Source organism: Lissotriton vulgaris, chromosome 1_1 (assembly GCF_964263255.1).
Source record: "Lissotriton vulgaris chromosome 1_1, aLisVul1.2, whole genome shotgun sequence".
Lineage (NCBI taxonomy): Eukaryota > Metazoa > Chordata > Amphibia > Caudata > Salamandridae > Lissotriton > Lissotriton vulgaris.
The window spans coordinates 590,644,342-590,672,069 of record NC_141685.1 but is presented as its reverse complement, the minus strand read 5'-3'; the positions used below and the strand labels follow the sequence as shown (position 1 = coordinate 590,672,069).

General features: G+C 40.3%; 1 protein-coding gene across 1 annotated transcript in view; it reads right to left on the bottom strand.

Moving 5' to 3' along the window:
* The window catches only part of LOC147747531 (vitellogenin-A2-like), a 63,429-nt gene that overhangs the window by 19,559 nt on the left and 16,142 nt on the right, over positions 1-27,728 (bottom strand). Inside the window, exons 12-25 of the mRNA XM_086954018.1 lie at positions 27,438-27,661; positions 27,232-27,329; positions 26,053-26,177; positions 25,628-25,729; positions 23,439-23,558; positions 23,158-23,347; positions 22,916-23,009; positions 9,536-9,721; positions 7,069-7,216; positions 6,227-6,452; positions 5,929-6,101; positions 5,024-5,533; positions 2,443-2,493; positions 1,361-1,465 (exon numbers count right to left, since the gene is read on the bottom strand). Coding sequence (XP_086810144.1) covers positions 1,361-1,465; positions 2,443-2,493; positions 5,024-5,533; positions 5,929-6,101; positions 6,227-6,452; positions 7,069-7,216; positions 9,536-9,721; positions 22,916-23,009; positions 23,158-23,347; positions 23,439-23,558; positions 25,628-25,729; positions 26,053-26,177; positions 27,232-27,329; positions 27,438-27,661 — 2,352 coding nt within the window. The remainder of the gene's footprint in view (positions 1-1,360; positions 1,466-2,442; positions 2,494-5,023; positions 5,534-5,928; positions 6,102-6,226; positions 6,453-7,068; positions 7,217-9,535; positions 9,722-22,915; positions 23,010-23,157; positions 23,348-23,438; positions 23,559-25,627; positions 25,730-26,052; positions 26,178-27,231; positions 27,330-27,437; positions 27,662-27,728) is intronic.

Genomic DNA, 27,728 nt, shown 5'->3' with positions numbered 1-27,728 from the left:
CCCTCCTAGTCTTGACTTGGGGAGAAGATCGGTTAGTGACCGAGCCAGATTACGTCCCATTTTATACTGGAGACGACTTTGGTCCACCCCTGAAATTAGGCATTATGCGGAAGGTTTCCTGGCAATAATCAAAATTGATACCTTCCATAAAATATCATGGTTGAAAAACCTAAGGGTAATGCTAGGTGAACTAGGTCTTTCCAATCTTTGGGACAATCCATCGGGGGAAGTATTCCCAAGTAAAGATACACTTAAAACGTTGTACTGGGAGTGGATAGACGGCAGGCTTTGGAGGGGGGTTAAATCGGACTCAATGGGTGGTCGTTTTCTGGAAAGTAAAATGTGTCCTGTAATAGAACAATATTGGGACAATATAACTGTCCCTATGGACAGGAAGTTGTTCTTTCAATTAAGATCTGGTTCCCTCCCGTTGAGATATTTAACAGGCAGATGGAAGAGTTTGAATAACCTGTGCTGCCCAGCGTGCGGCGCAATCAACGAAAGTGTAGGACACTTTCTATTTGCTTGTAATGCTTATGCCTCCCCAAGAAGGGTATGGTTAACCCCTGTCTGCAAGAATCTTGGGACATCTAGTGCAGTTGAGGCTCAGAGAATTATTTGTACTACTTCTGAGGAGCCTATTGTCATGGGAACAGCTAAGTACTTGGGCTGGGCTTGGTCCGTTAGGCGGAGAGCTCTTTCTCTTAATGCTTCTTGATCAATGTTTTTAGCCTGTATGTATTTTTCTTTTTACAACGATTAAGCTGCACAACCGTTTTAATATGTACTGGATGAAATGTTTTTACCAAGTGTGATGTTTTTATATGCATGTTGTGCTTTTATGAGTATATAACTCGAATAAAGCTTTACATTACAATATGGCAACCAAACAACAGATCGGTTTTCGTGTCACACAAGGTAGTTTGACCATGGCAGGAAGCAATTCAACTTCTTGAAAGTTCATTTTCGTCAAAACCCTTTTGAACAAATCATTACAATGTTTGAAAGCAGGTGTTTATCAGAGGTAGAATAGTAAAATGTTCATAATTGCAGGGTCACTGCAAAGAAAACCTGTTTCAAAGTAGTGTGTTTTAGAGTTGTAGGTATTTATAATTATAAAACGTGTTTGCTTCTAGAAATGTGGCCACCCCAGAAATACAGATTGTAATTTTTTGGATGACACCCAGAGTCCTGATACTGAGACCCATCCCTTACAGAAGGAAGTGAGTGTTCTATCTCCACTTCCTCAGTGTTGGCTTAACGTAATTTGGTAATTTACAGAATCTGAAAAGGAGCCCTCCCAAGATGACCGACATGGGGGGAATAATGTGATACTGATCTATATTCATGCGGCACCTACCCTCTGAGATCTTCTGGCATTGGAGGCGCTGCTACTGCTGCTGCTTGAAGAGCTGGAGCTGGACTGGGAGGAAGCTCTGTGTCCTGAGGATCTCTTCTTAGGATTCTGGATTATTACAAAGTAGATTATGAATATGCACAGTTTAACTGCAGTTTACATACATAAGAGTTATATCAATAACTTAAAAAAAAACATTAAAATATATTTGCAGGCCTGACTGCTACTTAGAGATTTTAGGACTAACTAAATCCTCACAATTGAGTGTGATAGCCATGTATTTTGGCGTTTCTGTTAAACACAATTTTAGTTATTTTTCTGTCCTCCTGCTAATGATGGTTTGGATTGAGGTACTGCAGGAATAAATGTGGGTCACAAATTGACTTACCTCATTAATATTCATGAGGTTGGTCGCATTGTGCAACCCATTGGGAATCGCTAAAACACTAGGATGGTGGCCTGATGGGGCCAGCAGACCACCATATCTGTGTTTGCTTTTATTAAATGAAGTAACATGTTTTTTTAAGTGCAGTCCATTTTCCTTTAAAAAAATCGGTTGCGTTTCAAAAACAGAAATTACAAGTTTTCTTTAACCTTGGGACCACTGCTGCTCTAAAAAACGTTTTTGCATACATTCACAAAGGGGAAGGGGTCCCAAATGTTTTGCAACAGCATTTCCATTACAAAATATTCACACACAATACTGAGTGTCGCTATTCGGAAGGGAGCCTTTAACACGCCCCTTCCCTATACCAAATCTCGAACCCAATTTGAAATTCGTTAACAGGTTTACCCAATCGCAAAATAGGGTTTGGTACATGTTAAAAGGATTTTTGTGGTCGCAAACAGCCTGATTCGTTACATCAAAAAACCTGCATACATCTGACCCTTAGTGCTCAACTTAGAGAAATGGCTTTGATTCCCACATGAAAACTGGAAAACCCAACATTCAGTTTTTTGATGACATATCAAACATGGTGCTAACATTACAGAAATATCATTGTTCATTACACATAATTCGACAAAATCAAACAAGAATGATATATCATAAATATTAACTCCAAATTATGTTGAATACAACTTACAGAGCTTCTGTATGCTGGGGTGAAACGTAGGTCATAAATGTCAGGGTTCGTCTGCAGGAGAAAGAAATGAGAAACTACATGTTTAGTGGGAACAAGTGCTAGCCCTTTCTCTAAACATTCAATGAATGTAGCTCAAACAAGTGATTATCAAGCCTGATGCATCATGTTTAACATTACCTGCATCATTTACAAGACTGTAATTGCCAATATCCTTCCATACATCTGCATCCAAGAACAGAACCTCTAGCAAAACAAAAAAAACATGCAGCGGAAAAGTCTCCAAGCTGCAAATGAGGAATTGCAAGAAGAAAGAGAAGGGATGAAAAGCCTACACTTATTCTGCATCCAAAGGTTGGAACAATATCCCAAATAAAATCCAGTAGGTCACTGCTCCAGTCCTGGAAGGAGCTGCAGATTCATCTTTCCAAGATGCGCACCATCACTTCACTATCACCATTGCAATTTAATCTAAGGTGCCCCAACTCCATTAGTTCCCATCTCTCATGCTTACTGTTCATTCTACTATTAGCTTCATAAACCTATTTACTTTGTTCCCCATCCCCATCTTCACCTTATTCCAACAAGCCCTATTATGTCTCACCTATATAAATTGTAACTTGTCTCCTGTACTTGTAGTGAAGTAGTGTGGCTCGCCAGTTAGAGGCGGCAGACCCGAGAGCAGAGGACGGCCCGGGACCAGGGTTTGATTCCCGGCGCGGCAGGTTTCTGGACCAGGGTCAGCGGACTCGATAATTCTCTTGCCTCAGTGCCCACTCTGATCAGCGATCACACTCGGCAACTCTGGGCAACTCTGGGCATTAGCTTGCCTCATCTTCACTAACGGCCCCACCAGACCGCCGGGGATGCCTGGTCTCACCCTGGAGATACCCATTAAGGGACCATCTCTCAGGGAAGCCAGGAAGGGTTTCGCAGCGGTCGAAGCGCCTTGGACCCTCCGGGTAAGTAGTGCGCTATATAAATGCCTATACATTTACATTTACATTTACATTTACATCGTTTAGTTGCATTGTAGTTCGACTGAAACTTTATGAATTACATTAAAATGTACTTGATCATCACTTGAAATACCACTAATTTCACATTACCAAACATATTTCACATGAAATGAAATACTTGCTCAACTTTACTGCCAGCTTAAACCTAAATGGTGCACATCCATGCTTTTATTCTTCAGATAGGTTGCCATGATCTTCTATATTAGAGGTGAAGAAGGGATCAAGTCGAATGAGTGACAGTCCGTATTCATTCATTTTAACTGGACAGCCTCTATTGAATGAGTTTCTAGTTCATCTAAAAGGCTTAAAGGGGGAGTCTTTATCATGATTTCATATATATTGTTGCATCCAATTATGCACTGTGTTTACACACCTTTTGCGACAGCGTACAGTATTTGGTATTGGGCAATTGTACCTACATTCTAACGGAGGGTCCCTGACTTAAAAAATAATGATGACTTTTAAATATGTTCTCACAATACAGTGATTTCTTTTTGCGCATTATTGCTACCTTATTGCTGTAAAAAATGTGGTTTGTGTGTGGCATTACTATTGTATAATTAAAAACCTTCTTCGAGTCAGTATACATTATCAGCAATGTAATCAGCTGGATTCACTGCTGAGCACATACAGACTGTTTAAAAGCAGGATGGAAAGGAGGTAAAATCACACACATGCCCCCCCTGAAGGTGAACACACAGATGGATCTAAAGAACATGAAGAAGAGGAGGGAAAGTACATAGGCAACACTAATGAGAGCTCTTGGAAGGAGGCATTGATGTACCCAAGCAAAGTATTACTGAGGTCACATTTTCGAATAATTGAATTGAAGATTCTCCACTGGGTACACTACATGAGGCTTCAGGTAAAAAGAAAGAATTGCAGGTCAACCACTGCTCATCAATTGAGAGGATGCTGGTCAGGAGGCGCCTTCATGCACATGCTATTGAGTTGCCCAATCATAGAGACATATTGGAAAAGGGTGAGTATGAAACTGAAAGCAGCATTCAGATTTCATCTGGACCCATAAACACCTACTATATTTTAGGTCATATGGGAAATTAATGATGTCACTAGGTATAAAAAAATCTTTAATCAGAAAAGTGTGTCTGTAGTAACTAAAGCAAGTGTACAGAAATAGTGTAGTCACCCTACACCCATTATTGGAGCAGTAGCATTAACTGGTGAACAATGGCTGAGAATGCAATGTAAGACAAAATACTCTGCCCAAGGGTTTTGATATGATTGTTGGGGTCTGTTTGGAACATAGTGGGCTGAGCTGAGAGCTAGGAACACAGCATCACAATACACACCTCTAATTAACACGTGTAGAATGCCTAGGAATCAAAATGACGTAACTGTATGAAGAATGATGATACAGTGCAGTCTTTGTGCTCTGCTGTATCCTGTTAGGTGAACTAGATTTGGTGTTTATTTGAAGTCAACCCCACAGGGACTGCACATGAAGTCAGCTCAGCTGCAGATAAATAGACTCATCCTTGAAAATTACTACTTTAATATATCTTTTTAAAAGTATTTCATTCACAATGAAATCAGTACATTACCCGTTTCCTGTGGGACTCGTTGCTACTGCTGCTGCTGCTGCTGCTGCTTGCACTGCTAATGCTCCATTGATTCCTGCGATTATGTTGATGCTGTTGTTGGCTTCCATGGTGAGAAGTTTGATGGCGCCTGAGACTTTTTCTTCTGTTGCTGCTGCTGCTACTGCTGCTGCTTCTGCTGTTTTGTCTCTTTTTGTTTCTGCTCTTACTGCTGCTGCTGCTGCTGCTGCTGCTACTGCTACTGCTGCTACTTTGACCTTTGTTCTTTCTAGCATTTCTGCTATCTTTTTGCTGAATGCTTCTTGAGGGGCTGCTGGATGATGGTGATGATGATGATGATGATGAGGAGGAGGAGGAGGAGGAAGAGGAGGTAGAAGAGGAACTAGATGAACTTGATAAACTGTTCTTCTTTCCAGCCTTTGCAACCTCAGCAACATTTGGAGCATGCTCCTTAGAATGTTTGTTTTTCCTCTGATGTTTCTTGTCTTTTTTAGGCAAGCTTCCATTTCTAACCTGCAAACAGAATAAGAATAGGAATACAAGATCTTGTAGTTGCTTTGCCAAATAGCATCAGTTTTTTTTAGTCTAATAACACTCTCTTGCACAGTTACATAAGGTCAAAAGGCGTTTGGTGTGACCAAAGTCATTTTGCACAATGCACCATGCACTGTCATTTCAAATTATGTTCTTCTGATTAATAAATAAGGTGTGTAACAGATAAACACACTATACATTAATACAAATTTAAAATAAAGAAGTATGCAAACATATTTGGTCGATATTGGCAACACTTTTATCAAAATAGTTATAGTGATAGTGAAATTAATATTTTTAGAAAAGCATTTAACACTACTACTACAACTACTAACAACTACTTTAGTTGGCTAGTATAATATTATGCCAGCTACCGTATATTCTTCCTCAATTCCTAGAATCTTCTTCAGCTTCATTTGAACCATAGAGTCTTCAAGCTCTTCACCTTCGTTCTCCTCCACAGTTACCATGGTGATTATTTTTGATGCTGCTTTTGGTCCTGCCTGGACCTCTAGCATCAGTTTCTGGATAGCTGCATCTGTATGAGCTGTAACCAACCAGGGTAATTACATTATTTCATACAACCTTTAATATGTCTTCAGATATGAATTATGTTCAACAGTCTGCACTTGAACACTAAAAAGAAATTGTTCAAATGTTGTAAAGAGGTACCTGGTTTTATGATAAGCTTGGCTTCATTCTCTCCAATTAATTTGTACAGAGGTGAATTTCTGAGGAAGGCAGCATTTTGTGATTTGTACTCGAGGCAGACTTGGAAGCCAAAGGTTTTAGCCTTCGCACAAGACTGATATGCATTAGTACTTCTGGCAGCAGAGTGGTGATCTCTATCTTCTGCGGAGTAGGTGTACCTCTTGGACAAAAGTTCAGACGATACTTCCTGATTTAAACATAGAAAAATGATTATTTATAAATGTGTTTTTAGTGTTTGTATATGTAGTGCATATTGTGATTATCTTGCTAGGTCTGTGCATTGTGTGACTATGTAGGAAATAATGGTTAATTACTTTCTCTCTCTGTTTGTCTGTCTTCATGTACATATAGCTAGCTAGTGATCATTGAGTCTGTCTTTTGTGCTTCTGTGTTTATCTGTTGCTCTCCGTCACAGGTAGGAAAATAGAACTCCTTAAGAAGTAGACCCTATTTTATGATCATGAAGTCAAAAGGAATACAATACCACTTTTGCAACCAATTTTCCTGTTATTCTTTGACTTGGATTTGTTTTAAAATCCAACCCATTTATTGAATTAGGTGAAGTTTGGCATTTTAGCCATATTCATTTCTGAGTAAGTTTCACTTCTGGTCACACATTATTCTGCTTTGCCCTGATCTGACATGTACGTATTTGATTCAAAGTTAGCACTAAGTTTGAAACCTTACTTATGTATTATTCTTTTACATCAACCAACATTTGAACTATAAACAGAATTAAATTATCTTTACTGAAATGACCAATTGATTCTCTTTTCAATTTGAAATACAAAATGTCACATTACCATCATGCTGGCAGCCTCTGCTGATGATTTTCCTGTTGTCTCAAAATGTTTCTTAAGAATGTTTGGCAAAGCTCCTTGTGTCAGTAATGGGGTTCTCTTGGCTGTATCCAGGTCTTCTACATTTCTTGTAACAGCAAACACCTGAGCTCTGGGGACACAATTGAAATACTGTGAATCTGTCAGATGGACTGGGGCTGTACAAGAAGTTTCAGAGGTGAGGTTTACATTATGCATTTAGGGACAGATTTATTATTGACTTGCGTCACCCTTGTGCCACACAAGATGGTGCAAAGGCGATGCAACTACTAAGACAGATTTATCACGCCACTTAAGGCCACCTTGCGTGGCTCTGCCTGGCTTGATACATCTAGAGTAGCAACTTTATCTGAGCCTTAAATGGTAGCTATTTAAGCTGTCTGTGAATTGGTGATGGTTGCAAATATTTTAAGGCTTATCTCATAGCTCTTACATCTGTTTCATGGTTTGCTAATAAAATCCTTATGGCCTTTCAACACACTCATGGTGAAGGACATTGCCACATACCATCTCATCACTACAGTTTGCTTCTTGTATACTAGATACTGCCTTGTATTTGCATATATAGTAGCTTTTCAAATGTATTTTGGGAGCGACAAGTGGCATATATTTTATAAATACCTCATCAATTAGACACAGTACTTGTTAGGGTAAAGTTGAGTCTAATATGTAAGTTCCAGCCAGAAGGGAGGTAAGCTAGGGTTTATTATCCATGGCCCGCTCCGTGCAGTGCTCTGAAACTCAGCTGACAATATATGTGATTAATGGCTCACTGTAGTGTTTAGTTATCAAGGTCTAACCTGACCGTGTCATTTTAGTTTTAGTTGTACAGCTGCTAAGAAAAAGCCAATCAGGTCCATTTTCTGGGGAGTGGGTGTGCGGGGAAAACAAAATGGATGACACTTCCTACAAAACCCAATACTCCAGTGCACTATACTTATTGTAACTCTGTATATTTCTTTCTCTATTTCAATAAACTCAGATACGTGGTTTTCTGTAGCAAAGAAACTTTTATTCTTGACATATATACGCATAAGTATAACGGTAAAGGGGGATGTTTGGTATGTAAAAACACAATAAATACTGTGGAGTGTTTGCTGGAGTATTTGTTGTGGGAGGATAAGGGTAATAGAGTGAAAGGCTATATTTGAATACTACACCACCTCTCTGTACCTTTCCGTAGGGAGAATGGTTGTCTGCTTATGATTCTGCATTTTCAGTTAAGATCATTCACATCTAGTACAATTGGCCTCATGCATTCCCATTGAAGCCAAGACTTCATGCCCATACCGTCAAACAATGAAATTGTAGCTGGGTGGTGTTTTTTCATTTATCTTTAAAACTAAGGGAGCATTTCATGAGCCACAGCAACTGGTTAAACCATTCAGTCCCAAAGATGTTTTTACTGTATGTCAGTTCTTTTTTTTCTTACTAAAAAGGGATGCCCAGAACTTTGATCATTTACCAGATGGGCAATGAAACACAATGTTCTTATAAGTTTGTGTCATAAGGGGTTTCCAGTTCATAAAGGTAGCCTAATGTTGGCTGTGGTTATTGACAGGATTGTGACCTATGTATCCAAAGAGATAACATTGAGGACTAAATGACTGGAATCTGTTCTTTAATAACACTACGTAAATGCCCTCTTGTTAGAGAATTGTTTAAGTTATGTCTGACCTCTGCAATCTTGCTAGGCGAAGCTGCAGCAACTTTGAAAATAAATAACCCTTACTTTAACATATCACAATACCAAAGAAAACATTAAGAGCCAGATGTATTATGCATTTTACCGGTCGCAAATGGCCCATTTCAGATTGGTGGAATGCTATTCACAAACGGGAAGGGGGCCCCTAGGCACTTTCCCTTTATGAATTGGGGCGCCAATATTTTTTCAGAGCAGGCAGTGAATCCACAGCATACTGCACTCTAAAAAGATGAAAAGAAATCTTTGAATTTACATTTCTGAAATGCATCCCATTTTCCTTTAAGTAAAATGGGCTGCATAAAAAAACTGCTTTATTTAACAAGCATTCACAGACATGATGGTATGCTGACCCCAGCAGGCCACCATCCCTCTGAGTGTCGGCCATTCCCAATGGATAACAAATTGCGACCTGCCTGGTGAATATTAATGAGGCAGGTCCCTTGTGACCCATTTGGGATTCCCAAACAGTGTCTGAGACACTTTTGTACATCAGGTTTTGTGGCTCACATATTGCGAGTTGCTAAAAATTGCTCTGTGCGAGTCACAAACCCTGACAGTCGTATACGTGGCCCATGAATCCATTAGTTATAGAATGCAGTCAAATCAATTTCTCAGGAAATATAATTACAAAATAACTTTTAATGATGAGGAAACAAAAATTGTTCATTTTCAAGAAATCCATGTTAATAATATGTACATATTTTAAATAATACACAAATGGAATACCTGGTTATTAGGAGTTCATTCTCCTGCTGGCATGGTGCTGTCTCAAACTTGATATTTTTGGCTTTCATGTCAATCTTGGCTGTGAATTTCATTGGAGCATTTGCACGAACCTTGGCATGAAACTCAATTCCAGCCTGGATGAGGTGGGTGTTGATACCCATAGTTGCCACAGTGTGCTTGGACACACTGAAAGAGAAATCAAAAGTACAATATGTGGTCATGATCTCACAATCAATACAAAAGTGACATTTTGGACCTGCAGCAGAAGTTGGCCATTGTAGGTCTGCATTCTTAGAATAGGAAACACTAATCTACCACCTATGTGGCAGGTATTTGTTAATACAATATGTTTGACACTGAGATTGTAGAGGACAGCCAGAAAAGTGAGGTAATATGAATCTAATTTTAAAGTAGTGTACCAATTGATGTAGGTACTGACCTAAGATAATGTCGATCATTATCACTTAGTGGCACATGCATTAAGCTAATTAACAATGGCAAACAGGCCGATTCGACTAATCGTCCCCTTTGTGACCAGTAATTAACCTTTTGGAATGCATCAAGCCCAAAGCCATTCACAAAATAGGTTATCGCAAAGATTGTGATTACTCATTTTGCACATGCAGTTAGGAAATCATAATGTGCGATTCCCTAAATGCAGTGCAAGAGGCATTCTCAGAATGTGACTTTGCATTAAGGAATCGCAAATTACCATCAACTTCAAATTGATGGTAATTTACAATTCCTTAGAAAACTGAATTTTTCTAAGTGCCATGTGGCGCACACACATGCCCTTAGGGCACGTGTGACGGCCACATTTGCACACATGCCAATTTGGGGGGTGCATCAGGGTGGCCTTGTGGCCCCCATCACCCTTGAAATTTCGTTCGCAATTTGTGATTACCTATTTGGTGATCGCAAATTGCGAATGGTTTCCCCTTCATTCCTGTAAGCCTTTAGGCCCATAGGAATGAATGGTAAAGCATTCCCTAATAAAGACTTGCAATTTGCGGTTCGCTATTAGGAAATATTTAGGAATAACACATTTTTGGGTGAAACCCACATGCATAGGCAATTGCGATTCCTTAATAGTGATTTCTTAATAATCACTATTAAGGAATCGCAATTACTTAGCTTGATGCATGTGCCCCTTTATTTGTTAATTATAACTATAAAAGGACACTACAAAAATCGAAATTTAAAAACAACAAAAGCACAAAGAGAAAGTTCATTTCAAATATTCCAAAACACCCTATAATATGTGAATGAAAACACCCTCATCCTTATAACATAGAAAAAAATTATTGTACCAATTCCTTTCAAAGTAAATCTTATACAACCAGGGCATCAATTAAGCATTCATCCCCTGGTAATTATAAAAAAGTTAAAAATATTTCATATCTTGAGGCTTCATTTTTGCCTTTCTCTAACCGCTGCAACTAAAAAGGCAGGCCTTACCTGCACAAAACCCTTACTCTTTAAAAATCGGTACGAAAAATGTTTACAGATATGCAGATAGTAGTCGAAATAAATGGTAAAGTGCAAAGGGTCATGGGTGGAGAAAATATCACAGGAGCAGGGACAGAAATCTTCCACCTTTCGCCACCCTGTGGTTCTGCCAGTAAAAAATGCAAATAAATAAATCTAAACCTTATTAAAAGAAAGCGGCAGTAGGGCTTTGTTACTTCATTTAAATAAGGTTCTATTGCTGGGTTTGTTTTCAGGAGTGAATTGGCTCGTACCGTAGGTTTCATCAACTCTCTGATATCTCTTTCAGCTTGTATCATGCATAAGAAGTGTTTCTTGACCCAAGATAGATCCTTCTCTGATAGCTTATTTGGTGAATCAAAAAGCTATGGATGACCTAATTTCAATGTTAACTTCTTCACATAACATAACCAGGAGATTCTGATAACAATTTTCTAAGGAATGTATACTCCACTACTTGGAGGTCCTCAGCCTCCTCATAGCCCCTTATAGCAGCTCCATAATTAGCAATAGCAATACATTTTGCTCTATATATATTTAACATGGCTTGAACCGGCTTAGCCCCAAACCTGTGTGCAAATTCAAGAACCACCACTGTTGATGTTACTAAAGCATTTCTTTTTGCTTTCTTTTGCAGTGCGCATTTTGCCTTTTCATCAAACAAGACCCCTAAGTATGGAAAAGTAGTCACCCTAGATATTTTGTTTCCTTTACAATAATGCGTTTTTAATTTTTGCGGTCTGGGCCCATAATCATAGTGTGACATTTAGCCAAATGAACACCTCAATCCAGTGAGCTCATAAAATCTGCAAAGGAACTTAGGAGACTGGAGCACAATCGCTGTGCCCGCTAATAGAACAGCATCATCTGCATATAAAAGTGCTGGGATTACCCGCTCCCCCACTCGATGGATATCTTTACAGCCTATACACAAAGTGGAGTCTAGATTATAAATATATAAAGTAAACAAATGATTGAATGAAGGCAGTCTTATATTGCGCAGACTTAGCCCATGGGCATCAAGGCGCCTAACGGAAATGAAAACATGATATGGGAGCCAAGAGCCAGCTTACAGATACGCCCCTGCAAAAAGCCAGGTTTTTAATGCCTTCCTGAAGGGTCCGATAGAGGGTTGTGCTTTTAATTCCGGGGGGAGGGTTTTCCACAACTTAGGGGCCAGAACAGAGAAGGCCCTTCCTCCCCACCTGACTCTACGAACCCGAGGAACAGTCAGGATATTCTTGCTGGAGGAGCGTAGGTTTCTGCTGGGAGTGTATGGAACCAGCAGAGAACGTATACCTTCAGAACTTTCTCCAAATAGTGCCCCGTAGATGAGGCACAGGATCTTAAAAGAGATCCTGGCCTGAATCGGGAGCCAGTGCAAACTCTTCCTAGCTTAAGTGACAGAAGAGTGACTGGGGACATCAAGGATAAACCTAGCTGCCCCGTTTTGAACAGTCTGCAAGCGCTGTACCAGGCCTATGTTGATGCCCGAGTAGAGTGCATTTCAGTAGTCTAACTGGGATGTAACTAAGGCCACCACGGTCTGTTTACGGCCATTCAAGGAAAGATAGTGGGTAATTTTCCTCAAGGTCCTAATAATGCCCCAGCAAGTTGAGACCGTTCTATTTACCTGCAGAGCCATAGCAAGCGAGGTGTCAATCATCACGCCCAGGTTCCGAGCAGATTTCGTGGGCCGTGGACAAACTCCAAGGGATGGGGGCCACCAGTCGCTTGACCAGACATCCTGGTCTCCACCGAAGATCAAAACAATAAGATAATGTGTTCTGCCACAGTATATAGAGAGAAAGGTAATGGCTGACCCAAATTTAGGAATATTATGCTGGCTAAATATTCTTGGATCATTGGCTTGGGTAGCAACAGAACAACAACGTTTTACTTCTGAGATCCTTCGAATTAAAGGCACTCGGAGAAAAGGAGAAACATATACTAGGGACCTAATATTTGGTGGATTGGTTTCTCCTTCACCGCCCACCTTATTACAAGTCGGTTATATCCAGTGCATTTTAATTAAGGTGAATGGGATATCAGTCACATTTGTAACACAGTAAAGCATCCACCAAACACTAAATCAGACCCTAAGTCATACTTAGGGTCTGATTGAAAATTGTAGATGATTGAAATCAAAGTCTGTCTGTCTATCTGTCCTCTGATTGTCATAAATGAACAATTTTCTTTGTAGAGTAACTTTAGCACACCTCACACAATGAATGTGGGCAGCTCCCTCCAAAATGTGTGGTGGGTCATTCAGAAGTCTGTAAAATATGTGACGTACAGATGACTTTGTATACTTTGATACTTTACAGCAATGCGCATTTTGCTTGTTTATTTAACCAATAAAAAGTTCAGCCTACCCATTTAGATGAGAGAAATGTGTAGCATTTCTTTGGTCAGAAATAAGTATTAAACCATTACCTAAAATTAATTATAGCATTTAGTTACTTTGAAACTAATTTGTAACTAGCAAGTAAAGTACCATCGCAGAATTATGTTTTTAGAGTACTTTACAATAAACAACAGATATATTGTAATTCACAGTGGGGATTTCATGCACAATGGAAGAGCAGTAAATCCAACTCACAATTAAGCAAGTGTACAGCATAGACCTTAAAAGCAAGAATTGTAAAATTGTGTTTCAGGTACTGCAGTACTATTTTGCTGTCAGTACAGTTCCCTCCCTCTCTGCATTCCACTCTCATTTCAGAAAAAACATTACCAGATACTGCATTACCAAGCCCAACACTCAATCTACAGGCTCTTTAACTGCACCTATATTTTCAGGCAATAAATCACTCCTCATCCCCATTCCTCGCAACACTGCCATTTGCCTTGACACATCACCTCTCATACCTTTTTTGGATAATCAATTTTTTGGGGTTTTTAGTACAATCAGAACCAATAAGTTAAAAAACAGGCAAGAGGCCAGCTACCCGAGCCATGTACCACATTCCTTTTACAAACATCAGTGTTAGGCATCAAGAATCAGCATTTCTAGGTGCAATCCACAGTATGTTCACAATGTAGTCCTGATCTTGGTGTGTTTTTGTGGACATATCCTTACTGCATAGATGGGGGTCTCTTGCTGGGTGCACCAGCCCAACCCTTTGTGCCACTATCTAGTGTAGATGGATGTGGATACTTCTATAATCAAGCTAAATCTCTTTTTGCCACTAAAGTGGCTATGCCCATCATCTTTTTGTTTTCTCTGGTGACACTCAGGTCACCCAGGACTCTTAGTAAAGCACTCTTTGATGTAATGGTAGTATGATATTCTAGGACTCAGGACATGGTATTGCTCACCCTTCTCCAAGAACGAGTAATAAGGATCCACATAGCCAAGTCATGTGATCAAAATGTGTCCCAGTTTTGCTGTAGAGGAAGCAGGCTGAGGTTGGTGTCTGACCCACTACCCCACTAGCCTTAAGCGTTGCAGCATGAGGAATGTGATGTGAATGTATTTAATTTGGATCATCTGGAGCTGGTAGAAGATCCATAATTCATGGAGGGGCATGCAGACATTGTACCAATCTATGTCTTCAATAGGGCTTACCAAATATTGCCACATTCATCTAAGGACGTTTACCTCAGAAGGTTGGGAACATTGAGTAATAAGGTTCCGTATATAATCGGAAAACCCCCTTCTTTTCAGGAGCCCCCTTCAGGAGATTGGTTTAGTGGGCCATGCTCAAGTCGGTCCATCAACTCTGTTTTGCATTCTGTGCGTGTCAGAGCTAGACGTCTTTATGTAACTGGGTTTTTGAGAGGTTGAACTTTGTAATTCCTGAAAGGAGCTTAGACCCCACTTTCCCCATATGTCCCAAGAGTAAATATCCTGATACTGTCCCATTTGGTGAACCCCTCCAAGTGTAAGGCTTGCTGGATGAGGCACTCCTGCCATAGGGCAGTCTGGAGGGCCAGTCTATTCGATCATTCTGTGGAGTGTAATGTTGTTCTCCAGGTAAGAAAAAAAAGTTGTGGCATGTCAGGGAGGGTTTGGGGAATCAGGTACCCATATAGCAGTTCCATCACCTTACCCAGACCCAGTATGGAGAGTTCCGAGTGGTATAATGTGTCTTTCCAGCACCTCTGCATCCAGTCATTGATCACTAGTAGGTGGTTGACTAGGTGGTATAGTTATATGACTGCCATCCCCATTCATTGGTCACATGTCGAGAATCGGCATTTGGCCATGAACATGCAGGGAGCCCAAAGGTTGGAACGCATACCGACAGTCAGTTTCATGAATTAGCGGTTGGGATTTTTAAAGGGAAGTTTTGAAGGGACTAGAGGAAATGATAGAGGATCATTATTTCAAATAGGGCGATACATTTTAGTATATTGAGTGAAAAGAAACCCAACATAAGAGGTCTGTTTTCATGTTGGTGGCTAAAGGACTGAGATTCAGGCCCGTGTGAGGTTTAGTTTCAAGAACCACTATAAACCCCAAGTATTTAAATTGGTGTCTTTGGATCGATAAATTTTCCATCCAGGAATTGTCTATGGGGTAAGGAGGAATTTCGTTTTATTGAGTTGGAGTCCTGATGCTTGTACTTAAAGGGTTGGCCTTCACATTCAACAGGGTCCCTATTGGTGGGGTTTGTTAAATAGAGCAGGACATCATTGGTGTATAGGGCAATCCTATCTTCAAACCCCTCCCCAGTCCCAGCCGGACAAAATGGAGCTACACAAATGAGCAGAAGCAAAAGCCAAAGCCCATGCCGTCAAGGACCTTGTCTTAAAAGGTCAAGCCTAGCGAATAAAAGGCCTTTACGAAGTCAAGAGCAGCAGGGCACATGGGCTTCCCAGGCACAGATGAGTGCCAGATGTGTCCATATAATGCAGTGTCAGGTACTGTGCTCTGGCAGCATCAAGCTGCAATTGTCAGGGTGAATGAGTGTGTCCAGAAAATAATTAAGTCTGATGGCAAGGAGCTTTACAAAGATTTTGAGTACTATATTTACCAGGGAGATGGGGAAGAAGGCTTCCATTTGGATTTAGGATTGTTAGATTTCGGGTTGACCACGATAATCAAAGAGTCCAACTTTTCAGGGAAGACCCCAGTATCTCTTGATATTCCTCCAAGATATGTGGGTCCAGCATATCTCGATACGTCTGATAATATTTGGAAGGGAATCCGTCTGGTCCCATGATCTTTGCAGTATTTTGTGCTAGTATTACCTCTAAATAATCATCAGTGAAAGCGGCTCTAGAGCTGCTCTCAACGTCCTAGTAATGAGGGTGGGTATGCCTGCCACCAATGGGGCATGTAGTTCCTCTGGGGGGACCGAGATGGTGGTCATATAAGCCTTGTTAATAGGATGCAAAAGTGTGCACTATTTCCATTGAAGTGCAGACCAGTCTACATTGGGTCTCTTGCATTATGGGAACCACCCAGGACGCTAGTCCCTGGTGGCCATCCAGAAGAGTAGTTTCCCATTTTTGCTGCCATATTCGTATACACTCTGTGTTTTTGCCCTCCTGCACTGGCAGGCTTCCTACTGGGTCAATTGTCATAATGAGTCTCTTATATGTGCTAGTTTCCAATTAAACATATCTGAGTCCTCAGTCATGGCACGACTCTCCATTTGGAGGATTTGGTTTTCCAGCTCTGTGATCGCTTGACTTTTGGCACCTTCGCAACATCTAACAGGATTTCATCAGTTCTCATATGGTGGTCTTACCCGCTTCCCGGAGTATGGTGGGAGAATACACAGAATTCTGTTAAGTGTCAAAGTAAGCAGTAATCTCTGTAGCCAGGAAGTCCGCAGAACCAATCTATGCCCGCTTTCGCAGAGCCATTAAGACCTGGTTGTTTGATCAATAATTCCCCTTGATTTTGCATGATAGTAATTTTTTAGCTTCCTAGCTCACTGTTTCTTAGCGCCGGGAAACCTTTTTGGGTAGCTGTCGCGCTCTATAAGCTTAATAAATAAATAAATAAATTATAAGTCTGTGCCCATTTAGGTGTCATAGAGGTATGGAGCCTGAGTATGGTAGGCAATACTGAAGAGTGAGTGGCCAGATATGCAACGTCAGAGAATGTTGGTGTCTAGAACCTGTAGATAGTTTTCTGCAGGGAGTAAGAGTAGATCAATATCAATGCGAGAATGGGCGGCTGACGTATGGGTATAGCCTGCCTGTACTGGGTGTCTAATCCTTTAAATATCATAAAACCCTAGTGCGTCTACCCAGGTCTTCAATTGAATTGGTTGCTGGCTTCATGAATATTTGGGCGGGTCATTACGCATGCCTGTCATGGTCTGGGGGCATTAAAGTCCCCTTCAATGATAGTCCGACCCATTGGGTTCGCAAGGAGAACTGTCATGGAGGGCAGCTGAGGCCAGGTAGGGCAGCACGTATATTCTGAGGAGGTTGTAGTGGTCTATGAGGCATCATATATCCCCACAAAGCGGCCTAGGTTGTCATTAATGCAGTTAATCACTCTCATAGGAAAGGATTAATGGAGAAGAATAGCCACCCTCACCAAACAAGAGTGGTAGACTCTGCCATGGCCAATCTACATAGGAAAGGACAGGCAATGCCCATTAGCGGTGTCTCTTGTAATATTAGGGTCAATGTTTAAAATCGTTTGAATGTGCTTCACCACTGCAGATTGTTTTATGCAGCCAAGGAGACAGATGATCTGGGAGCATCCAGGACATGAGCCAGGATTCCAGAAATGATTCAGAGTCCTTAATCTCCATCTTATTGTGGATTCCACCCTTTCCTGGGAGGACCAAATGGCCGGCAGGATGGTAGCGAGATCTCCATTTTCCAAGGGGAACTGCGGGAAAGAGGTGCTCTTGGGGATCCAGTCACACCAGAGGAAAGAATCGCGTATCTGTCCATTTTAGATTGGGTACCCATACCCTTGTCTTTCTCCATGATGCATGTCCCACTCGATACTGTTACAGGTTGCAGGGGTGGAGGCTAGGTTGAACAAGGACTACACGTGTTTCTGGGGACTGGTCGATGGTACCTTCCGACGTGTGGTAAGTCCAGGACTCAACCAACATCCCCATGGCCCAGCCAAGAGCGACAGACTTAGGGGCTGTCTAATGAGCCTCACCCCAGAGATCTGTAGGGCTGTGGCCTCTGTGTCACTGAGTTTTCTTGCAGAGGATCTGATGTACTGGTGTCCTGCTACTGGCATACTTACCACCGGAGGGTATTTGACAGGGAGGGTCAGCACGAGCATCTGGCAGCCTACCCATGCATACTCTTTGTTGGGGGAGGGAAGGCCTTTCTTCCCAGGATTTGTGGCCTCCACTGCATCCTTCTTTTTTGGGTCCAGCATAGGCTATCACAGAAGTCCCCCATCTTGCTATGTTCAGGGGACATAAGGGCCACTGGAGAATGCATTTGGTGCCCCAGCCATGTGGGTCTAGTGCGGTTGGCACAGGAATTTCAGGTGTGGCCAGGGGTGAAGGGTGGGATTAGATCCAGCTTGCTGGTGCTCCATCGGCAACCCGCTTGCCAACTCAGGAGATCTTTGAGGAGGGTGGGTCAGCAGAACCAGCTGGCGCCTGATTGGACGTGTCTCTCTATGTGGGAGGGAAAGGCCCATCCTCTGATGTTAAGTTATGCTAAATGTTTCCCAGGCTGAAGTGGGCCCTGGCAAATCGAATGCCTCCCACAGGGTTGCAGTCCCACTTTATAGGAGACGTGAGGCTACCGAATAGTGTGGCCTCGGTTTATCACCCACCTTATGACTGCAGATACTACGGCTTTGGTGTAGGCAAAATCCATAGGGTCAGGAGTCCCCCACTGTCAGGATGTGCTCTTTCTCAGCTGCAGCACTCTCTCCTTTAATTACTTCAGCTGTTTTTACATTGGTACTGCCCTACAGAATATAGCAGGCAGAGCCTCTGACCTAGACTCAAACAGCGCCTTGGATGCCCCCTTGGTACGTTGATAGACTCTCCCCAGGGCCTCTTGTCGGGGACGTATGTTATTGGTGTTGACCGATTTGGCTGGGAAAGGAGGCTGGTGGTGTATTTGGTAGGTGGTTGTGAAGTGCAATCATCATCCTGGCTCTCCTGGCCATGCCCCCACCTCTTATTCTTTTTATGTAACACTCACCCTACAGTTTTTGTACCTTTCACTAGCTTATAGTATTTATGGAATAATGTGTACCTAACTGTACATTACACACAATCGATCAAGCTTTTAAGCAGTAAATTTATTTACACACATGAATCGAGTCACTATGTGGTTTTGTGGCTGTATAAAGGGGCAATTACATTCTGGGAATAGTAGTTTTATTTTGTCCTTTTCAGAAATAGGATAATGATGACTGTGTGCACAGCTCATGCTCCACCAGGACAAACTGAAAGCGTCCTCACTAGGAGGACCTTTTTGCTCAAAGAACGTGTTTCATGAGTCGTGAATAGGCTTCCAATAGCAGCTGTAGGAGATTATAAAGCTGTGAACATAAACACAATGTCACAAGGAATTGGAAAATGGAAAGAGGATTGCCTGATAAGGACCACAGCTTCCACAACTGTTAAGAGATAGCAGGGGGTGATAAGGCAGGTGCCGGGAGGAGAATTTACCACTGCTTACAAGAATCCATCTCCTTTAGCTGAGATCATGGAGGGGCACGAGAGGGGCCCTCACACACAGTGGTGTGCAGGAAAAATGGTTCAGTGACACCACTACTCACTTGTAATATATTATTACAAGCTAACAATGAAACAGTTCTTATTGAAGTCATATTCTGAAGTACAAAAGTTCCTTTAATGAGAAAAACTAATCACAGGATATATGTGATAATAAAAGGCTTCCACCTATTATTATAAGTAATTAATTCACATAAATTAAAATCAAACATTAAAATACAAGTGAATCTGTGAAGTGGATATAGTAAATTGTTGGGGCAATTTTATGAAAGGCTTGGCAGAAGCATCCAATGTACATTGCTAAAGTTATGGCCTAACCCGAATGTTCTGCAAAGTTTTTTATCAACTACTTGAAGAAACCCATTTATAAAATGCAATTGACTTTTAGAATTGATGGACTAGAATATGACATTCAATTTTTACTCATCTAAATCGATCAAGCTTTTAAGCAGTAAACTTGGTTTTAGTAAGGGAAAGTTGACCATATTGTGGTTTTTCTTTTGTATCTGTATTGCAAAACTTTTTATTTGCCTATAAATAAATGATTACCAAATGTAGCATAATGTGCCTCCCCCGTGTAGACAATCTTTTTTCCTAACTGTGTTTATGTGTCAGTGAATTGTTGTGCTTGGTTTTATAGAAAACCGATTTCATGGAATACTATTACTAAGAAAAAAGTTGAACTTAACTGTTTAATGGAAATTTGTAGGATGAATGGCATTTACCATTTCATAGAAATCAGTTCATAGAAAGTCCTTTTTTTCGAAATTGGCTTTTACATTCTTATTTCTTAAGGTATAAATGCAATGGTTGCATTCAGAAACATTTTTTGAGGTATTTATTTCAGTGCTTTACATCAGGGAACTTCAGATTTATATCTTCTACATTTTCAAACAATTACTTTCAAAGTTTTAATTCGCTGACCCCTCACTGCGCCTGACTAAACACCATACATCCTTGACTCCTTCACAGTTCTGACCCCTAAAACCTACCACCCCAAATAACACTCAAGCCAGATCTTTAAAAATCCCTCACCACCCCTAAATACCTTTCATTCCAGACTCCTATAAACTACTTATCAGCCATAAAGTCAATTCATCTCTGATCCCTAAAGGCACTTTTTTCACCCCCTGTGTTGGTAAGAACTGTATACTATAGTTACCTTTTTCATAGCATGGACTGCAACCATTTATCCATTATTATTTTATTATACCTACTTTTTCAATTGCTTTTGTTGTACCTTCCTTATTCCCTTAGAGTACGCTTTCAACATGGCTCATAGAACCCAAGGGAAAAAGGAAGATACTTTTAAGAGGTTTTTCCTTTGCATCGATGACATCCATTGAACCTATTTTTGTGGTAACTTTGGTATAGCATGCATCAAATGCCTATGGCCACTTACTCATCAGCCTGCCCTAGTGGCCCCACTGGCTAGGTGGACTACGCTAATATAATACTATTCCTCTTGAAAGAATGTCTCAAATTAGCACTGCTTACTGCATAAAACTTTCCCATTGCCCAAGACCCACAGTTGTAAAGATTATTCTTCAGGTAGTTGGTAAATAAAGGGGCTACCAACTTAATTTTCTATACCCTTTTCTCATCCTGTCAATTTCAGCACACTAAGAAATTGATAATATCCCTAAACTATCATCAGTATCATTCCAAATATCCCTAAGCTAGCATCAGTATCATTGGTTTTAATATTATAAGACAGATGTTGTAAATCTCTTCAAATATGCACAATTTATAGAAATCAGAGGAAAGTGTGACACAGAGATGGTATGTTTATAGTTTCAATACTCTTTTGCCATTTCACTAGGCCGATGAAATGCTTTTTAGAAAACCCTCTGAGTTTGGAAAAAACTTTGAAAGAGCTTTTGTGCAGGCATGGGATATACTGCACACATGCCAAAAGAAGGAAAATTACAGCTTGTGGGACATTACCTTGAACACATCCCTGTCTTTCTTGTAATCTTGAACAGGTGGGACTTGTGTTTTTTTCTGTGCCCATGAGTTTTGTAGGTTCTCATACCAAAAAGACCTTTCAAATTCCCTCTTGTTTAATAAATGCAATACTCAGCTGATAAAGTGTTGTGTCTAAAGTTGAAAAGGGGTAGGGTTGAACCACTCTCTTTCTAAGTGACGCACACTATATGAAGTCATTTAGTATTAACCAGCGCTTCCTTTATGAAACATTGCCTCTCCTACTTTTTAATGAGTTCAAACATTAAACAATAAATGTTTTTCTCCACTTTCAATTATGCCAATTACATCTTAATGTTCTGAGAATGATGTGTCTTTCATTTCCTCCCATTGAAAAAAAGGCGGTATTTTTCTGTTATAAATATGACATCTTGTCTAAAGATCACTGGGAGCAAGATGCCTGGTGTTTATAAATATGGTTCTTGTAAATGGGATTATATCTAAATGATGACTTTTACGGGATCCCTATGAACAGATAGTTATCTCTTTAGTTCAATTTCCCCCAATTTCAAAGAGTCAAATTTACACACATCAGGCATCTTGCTCTCAGTGACTGGTAGACACTGTGCCAGAATTTATAACTGAAAAATACAGCCATTATTTTTAAATGGGAGATATTTAAGGTGCCGAAAAACGTAACATATCATCAACATTTTTGCAGATCATTTTCTGCACTTTAAAGTTCTCCCATTTGAAAAAATGGTTAGATGTTTGCATTATACATGTAACAATGCCATATATGATGAAAGGCATTCCAGTGCCTCAAGTACAAACCAGCTAGCCATACACATTTATCCCATTCATACGTACATATGTTCCTGCAAGCCAAAAGTCTACACTCTAACTGACACACATGGCAGTCCTGTCATGGTGCCCATAGTCAAAGTATTTTGTTCAAACCATAGTATCAGGTTCTATGGACATTAGGCTTAAAGTCGATGGAGCTGGGCGTGATGGTTTCTGGGAACAATGCACAAGTTGCTTAGCCTTCACTAGCTCATTATGATTTTCACTGATCAGAAGAAGCTCTGACCACAGAAAAGGTTGGAGACCCCTGACCTAGACAAACCTGGATAGTATTTGGAGGCTAACTGTAATATCTGACTTTTTGTTATTTAAAAACAAATCACTAGGATTATGGCACTTTTTTCAAATGTAGGTGGAGAAGTTTAAAAAACAGTCACCCTGGAAATGAACAATAATCATTTTCCCACATAAATTTCTGTCCGTTTTCCTTGAATAAATGATTGTATATTTATTTTACCTTGGAGCTACATCAGCGTGAACCTGGATGTTAGACTCAAGAAGCTGAGAAAGACTGAAATCCGAGGATGGAGAGGGAGACACCTTCACATCAGCTGTAAAAGAAAAATTGTATTGAAACAGAAATACAAAAACATTCAAAGCAGACACATATCTCTGTGGAGCACTAGTTCAATATTAAACTGTTGTTCTCACCGCCCTTTCTTGATATAGGTATTCAATAAAATAATTTTAGAAACGTACTGTTAACAGCAGCATTCGCTACAGCAGCAGAATATATGCTCAATTCCATGGGCAGACCAACACAGGTGGGAACGATCTGTCGAACCTCAGCTGCCAACACTGGTTGGGCATATTGCCCAGCAACACCATTAAGAAGTTTGTTGATAACAGTCTTCACCATACTGTGCCTTGCTGCTGGTTCATTGAGAGCCTGTGGTAAATGAAATAAACCAGAAAATCATTGAATGAGAGGTACTGCTGCTGTAGTGAGCTATAAGAATGCAGAATAGAGCTGTGGTTACCTTAATGGCAGTCTGAATACATTCCTTCTTAATGTCAAGGAAGGCCATCTCCTGACCAAACAGCTTGATGTAAGCTGAGATTAATGGGGCATCTGCAGGCAGTGCCTTAAAGCCCAGCAGCTGTGGAAACAGAAAACACAAGTAGTAAAAAATAGAAACTGCTTTATAAAATCAAATTGCTTAGTAAAACTAAGTTCACTAAGTAATTAGCGTATGATGTAAAGCTCTTGAAGTTCGATACTATTTGGGTTGGCACTTCCTAAGCCTCTGCCAGGAACTGATTCCAGCTCTAACTCTACTGGGCCTCTGATTTTAAACTAAATCCTAGCCAGTAGAAGAGGTGCACAGAATCAGTGTGCACCTGGGCTTCCTGAAACCTGTTGAAAACTAGGAGGAAGTGACACTCTCAGCTGCTTCTCTCAGGATATTTGCTTGATGACCCTCTGTCTTTGCTGCAACAAGAGAGACATGTCATCTCCCTGAGAGAGAGAGCTATAGGGTCTCAGACCAGCTGTCCAATATGTGTTGATTTATATAGTCTTCCCATTGAGAAGTTCGGTCTCTGGATGCTGCTACATTAGAAATGGTTCTTAGGATACTTATTGCAGTCCCTCACATGACCTAATGCAATTGTCCTATATGAAATGTGACCTTTTGCTGTGGAATCTGTCACCGCAGTAGTCACACATTAAATAACTGGGTTGCAAGATCACCTACGTTTGAACTGTCTCCCCACTATTGCCAGAGAATCCTTCCACCAGTTTATATAATGAAAACTATGGGAACTATTTAGAGTCTGGCAGAACAATCATCCTACTGCAATACATCAGTGTTCCTGTTCCTCAAAAACTGAAGTTGCTTCATTTTATTTAGGTAGCGTTTCTGACCATAGAATCTCAGCAGGCTCTGGCAAAAGAGACTCCTGATCTGGTCACCTACCTTCAACACCATATGTATGGTGCTAACAGAAATATAGACTAAGTATAAGCCACCTGGTCAATCAATCAATCAATCAGGGTTTTGTAGAGCACACTACTCACCCGTTAGGGTCTCAAGGTGCTGGGAGACCCTAAGATAGAGTGCATATACCTTGCATGCCAAGTGCATTGATTTGCTATTGCCCTACTTTAAGGGCTTGTTTCAACATGTTATGCTGACTGGTAATGATGCATGGTGGTTGGTTGGTAGTTAAGCTTTCCCAAAGTGCTCATAACATGTTATCAGAAGCACTTTCTACAGTATGTGGTTCACCAACAAGGAGGAAATCTCTACCTATGATGGGTTGTGGTCTGCCTGGGAGATACGAACAAGGACCTCAGGTGCAAAGTGAGCTCTAAATTAGCTAGATTATGTGTAACTGTCTTAAACTCAGATGGGGAACAGTAATTGCACCTAAATACTTTGTTCATATTGCAACATTGTAAAATGGAGTGACCCAGTCCATTTAATGCCTTAGCACATGCTAGTCAAACCAAATGAAATTTCAGGCACAGAGCAAGTACTGCCTTTTCCAAAAGGCTTGTTATCATTAGAAAAACCCATTCCAGTATCCCTTTCTCATGACTCCAGAAGCAAAGTTTAGTGCCCTTCTATTGTTTTTATCCACTATTATTTTAAATATGGTTTGTGCTTTGAGTCGGTCTCACTAATGTAACTTGTCAGAAATGAATAAATGGTACATAAAAAAGGAGATGCATGTCTATTAAAGATTGATTTAATATACATTGTTAGGATCAATTTAGTTTTATTGAAAATTGTAGTGTTTTCTAACATAAGGCTGCAGAGGTTCGCGTTTTTTGTAAAATCTTCTGATTTCTGGCATATGCAGCAAATCCTGACAGCATTAACACATCTGCAGCCAGCAATCCACAGCCTAGTGGTAGATTTACATCTGACTGAAATCAGTGGGCTTTATATTGCTGCTCACCTCTTAATCAGAGCCAACATTAATTGGGCAATTTTTGCAAAAGAAACTGTGCAAGCATTACTCCTGTGAGATTCAATAACTACCTGAAATGGTTAATGTTATCATTAGTGCACATAGTGTGAACTTGTGAGAAGCATTTGGTGGGAGTCTGTTCTATGTTTGACATGCATTTACCGACTAAAGTATGCATGGAAGTATCATGGTATTTATGGAAATCTTGCCATTAAATAATACATTCAACAGATGTGAATGAATGCCTTACCGTTTTTACAATCTGCTGGATTTTCTTGCGCATTGGATATTCAGCAAATGGAATATTCTGTTTCCTGAGAGTTTGTTCCAGACCTTCTGCTCGGACAGCAATCTAGTAACAAATAATCAATTGTAAGTTTCTGTATGAAGGTAGTGATGTATCAATTAGGAACATGTTGAGCCCTGATTTGGTATGTTAAGAATGCAATAAGTATTCCTTTAAAGCGACAAGCACAGAGGCGGAGGCATGTGCTTGTAAGTTTGAGTTTGGAATGTAATGCCTTTAGTTTACAAGGTTCCTCCTATTTCCTGATACTCTGATACACACTTTTAACTAGATCTGCCTTTGCTACAGTTAAAACGATAATCCATCCATTCTTTAATTACTGGTCTAGAAGTCTGTTTTTTTTACCGGAAAAGTCTTACAGTCTTTACCTCTAGAATATCAGCCTCTGCACCAGTGATGTACCCTCGGGTTTTGGCCAGCAGTAACACAGGGAACATTGTGTTAGCGCTGTTCATGATAAAGACATCTGCAGTTGCTCCAGCCATAAGTGCATCTATAGTGAAAGAATAAATACAGGTTCTTTTTAAAAAATGGCATAGATAGTTCATCTTCCTGCTGCTTTATTGTCACACTCCGATATGGCCATGACAACTCAAGATGCTGTACAAGATACCTCGTTTCCAGGGCACTTGCACTAAATAATACCACTCCACGCCATCAGTATACAATAGGTTGAACTTACATTATGCAAATAATTCAGAGAAAATGCTGTCAGAATATATATGCTCAGAAAGACCATATTTCACTTCTGTATACCACCTGAAGATGCTGATCATAAATGTTGATGTATGAGGAATGTGTTATCGGCCAACTGAGGAACACATCACTGAGCGGTGTCTCAATTTGATCCGATGGCATTCAAGGTTTTTCACCTTAGCACTGGGTGCAAGTAGGTAAACCCCATACTGATTGATTGTCACTGTTTAGGTATTTTCTATCCTACACATTTTAGTTTGAATGGCTACTTTATGTCACCATCAAAAAAGAGATGTACACTCAATAGATAAAAGAGTCCCCAAACACTACTTTGAATGTCTGTTCTAAAGCTAGGAGTTTACATTTTTTCAATTTGTGTTACTCCAGATGTTCATATCAGAGATCCTTGGGGTAATCCTGGTGTCATCAGGAAGCTGTCTACAGCCTGTCCATGTGGTAGGTAGGTATTTAAAACAAAAATTGTATTTTGTTGAACTGTGTCTGTGTTAGAGCATTGATAATTGGTACTAAAGGCAATCATGACAGTGAATGAAGGTTAGAAGTTTTCTATAATATGCAAAATATCATCTGTCTGTAAAAATGTGGGGAGTTTTGACAGTTTGAAGAAAGAATATTTAGAAAATCAGGATTTAATTGCATTGTTTTTTTATGAACACTAATACTTGAGTAGACATAGCTCTGTATCACTCCACAGGTCAGCTATATATATTTTTGTATTAAGCATTTGTATTGAGCTACGTCAAAGCTAGTATAGTTTGGGAAAGTTGAAGACAGAGCCTCAAAACAACTCAAAAAGTGATCATGTATTTGTGTACATGTTATGTACTTACGTTGGAATGAACCGAAGTGTAAAGCTTTGCTGTAACGGTAGCTCATTCTGTCGAGCATGGGGTTCAACATCTTTACAGCAACACTGGAAGCAGCAGCCCTAAAAGAAATTATGTTAACTCTCAGTGAGGTCTTGTTAAATGTGAGTTGGCATATATGATCACATTTTATGATATGTTTCTATCCATAACATAACTTTAATGCTTACACTTGATGGAGCGATGGGACGTTGTTTCTGGACAAGGCCTTCATCTGTGAATAGACGAAACTTGCGAGTTGAAGGTTCACTTTGCTCTCCTTTGATGCAATGTTGGCTATGGTTGTTACTAAGGCGAGACCAGGTTTGGTTTCAAATAGAACTACGGAGGCCATCATCCGGACTTCTGTACGGACCCGGCGGTCCATAAAGATCTGCAAAAGAATTTCCTGAACCTACAGAGAAAAACATAATATATGTATTTAAATATCTAGTGTGAAAACACATCACCAGTATCTGGTG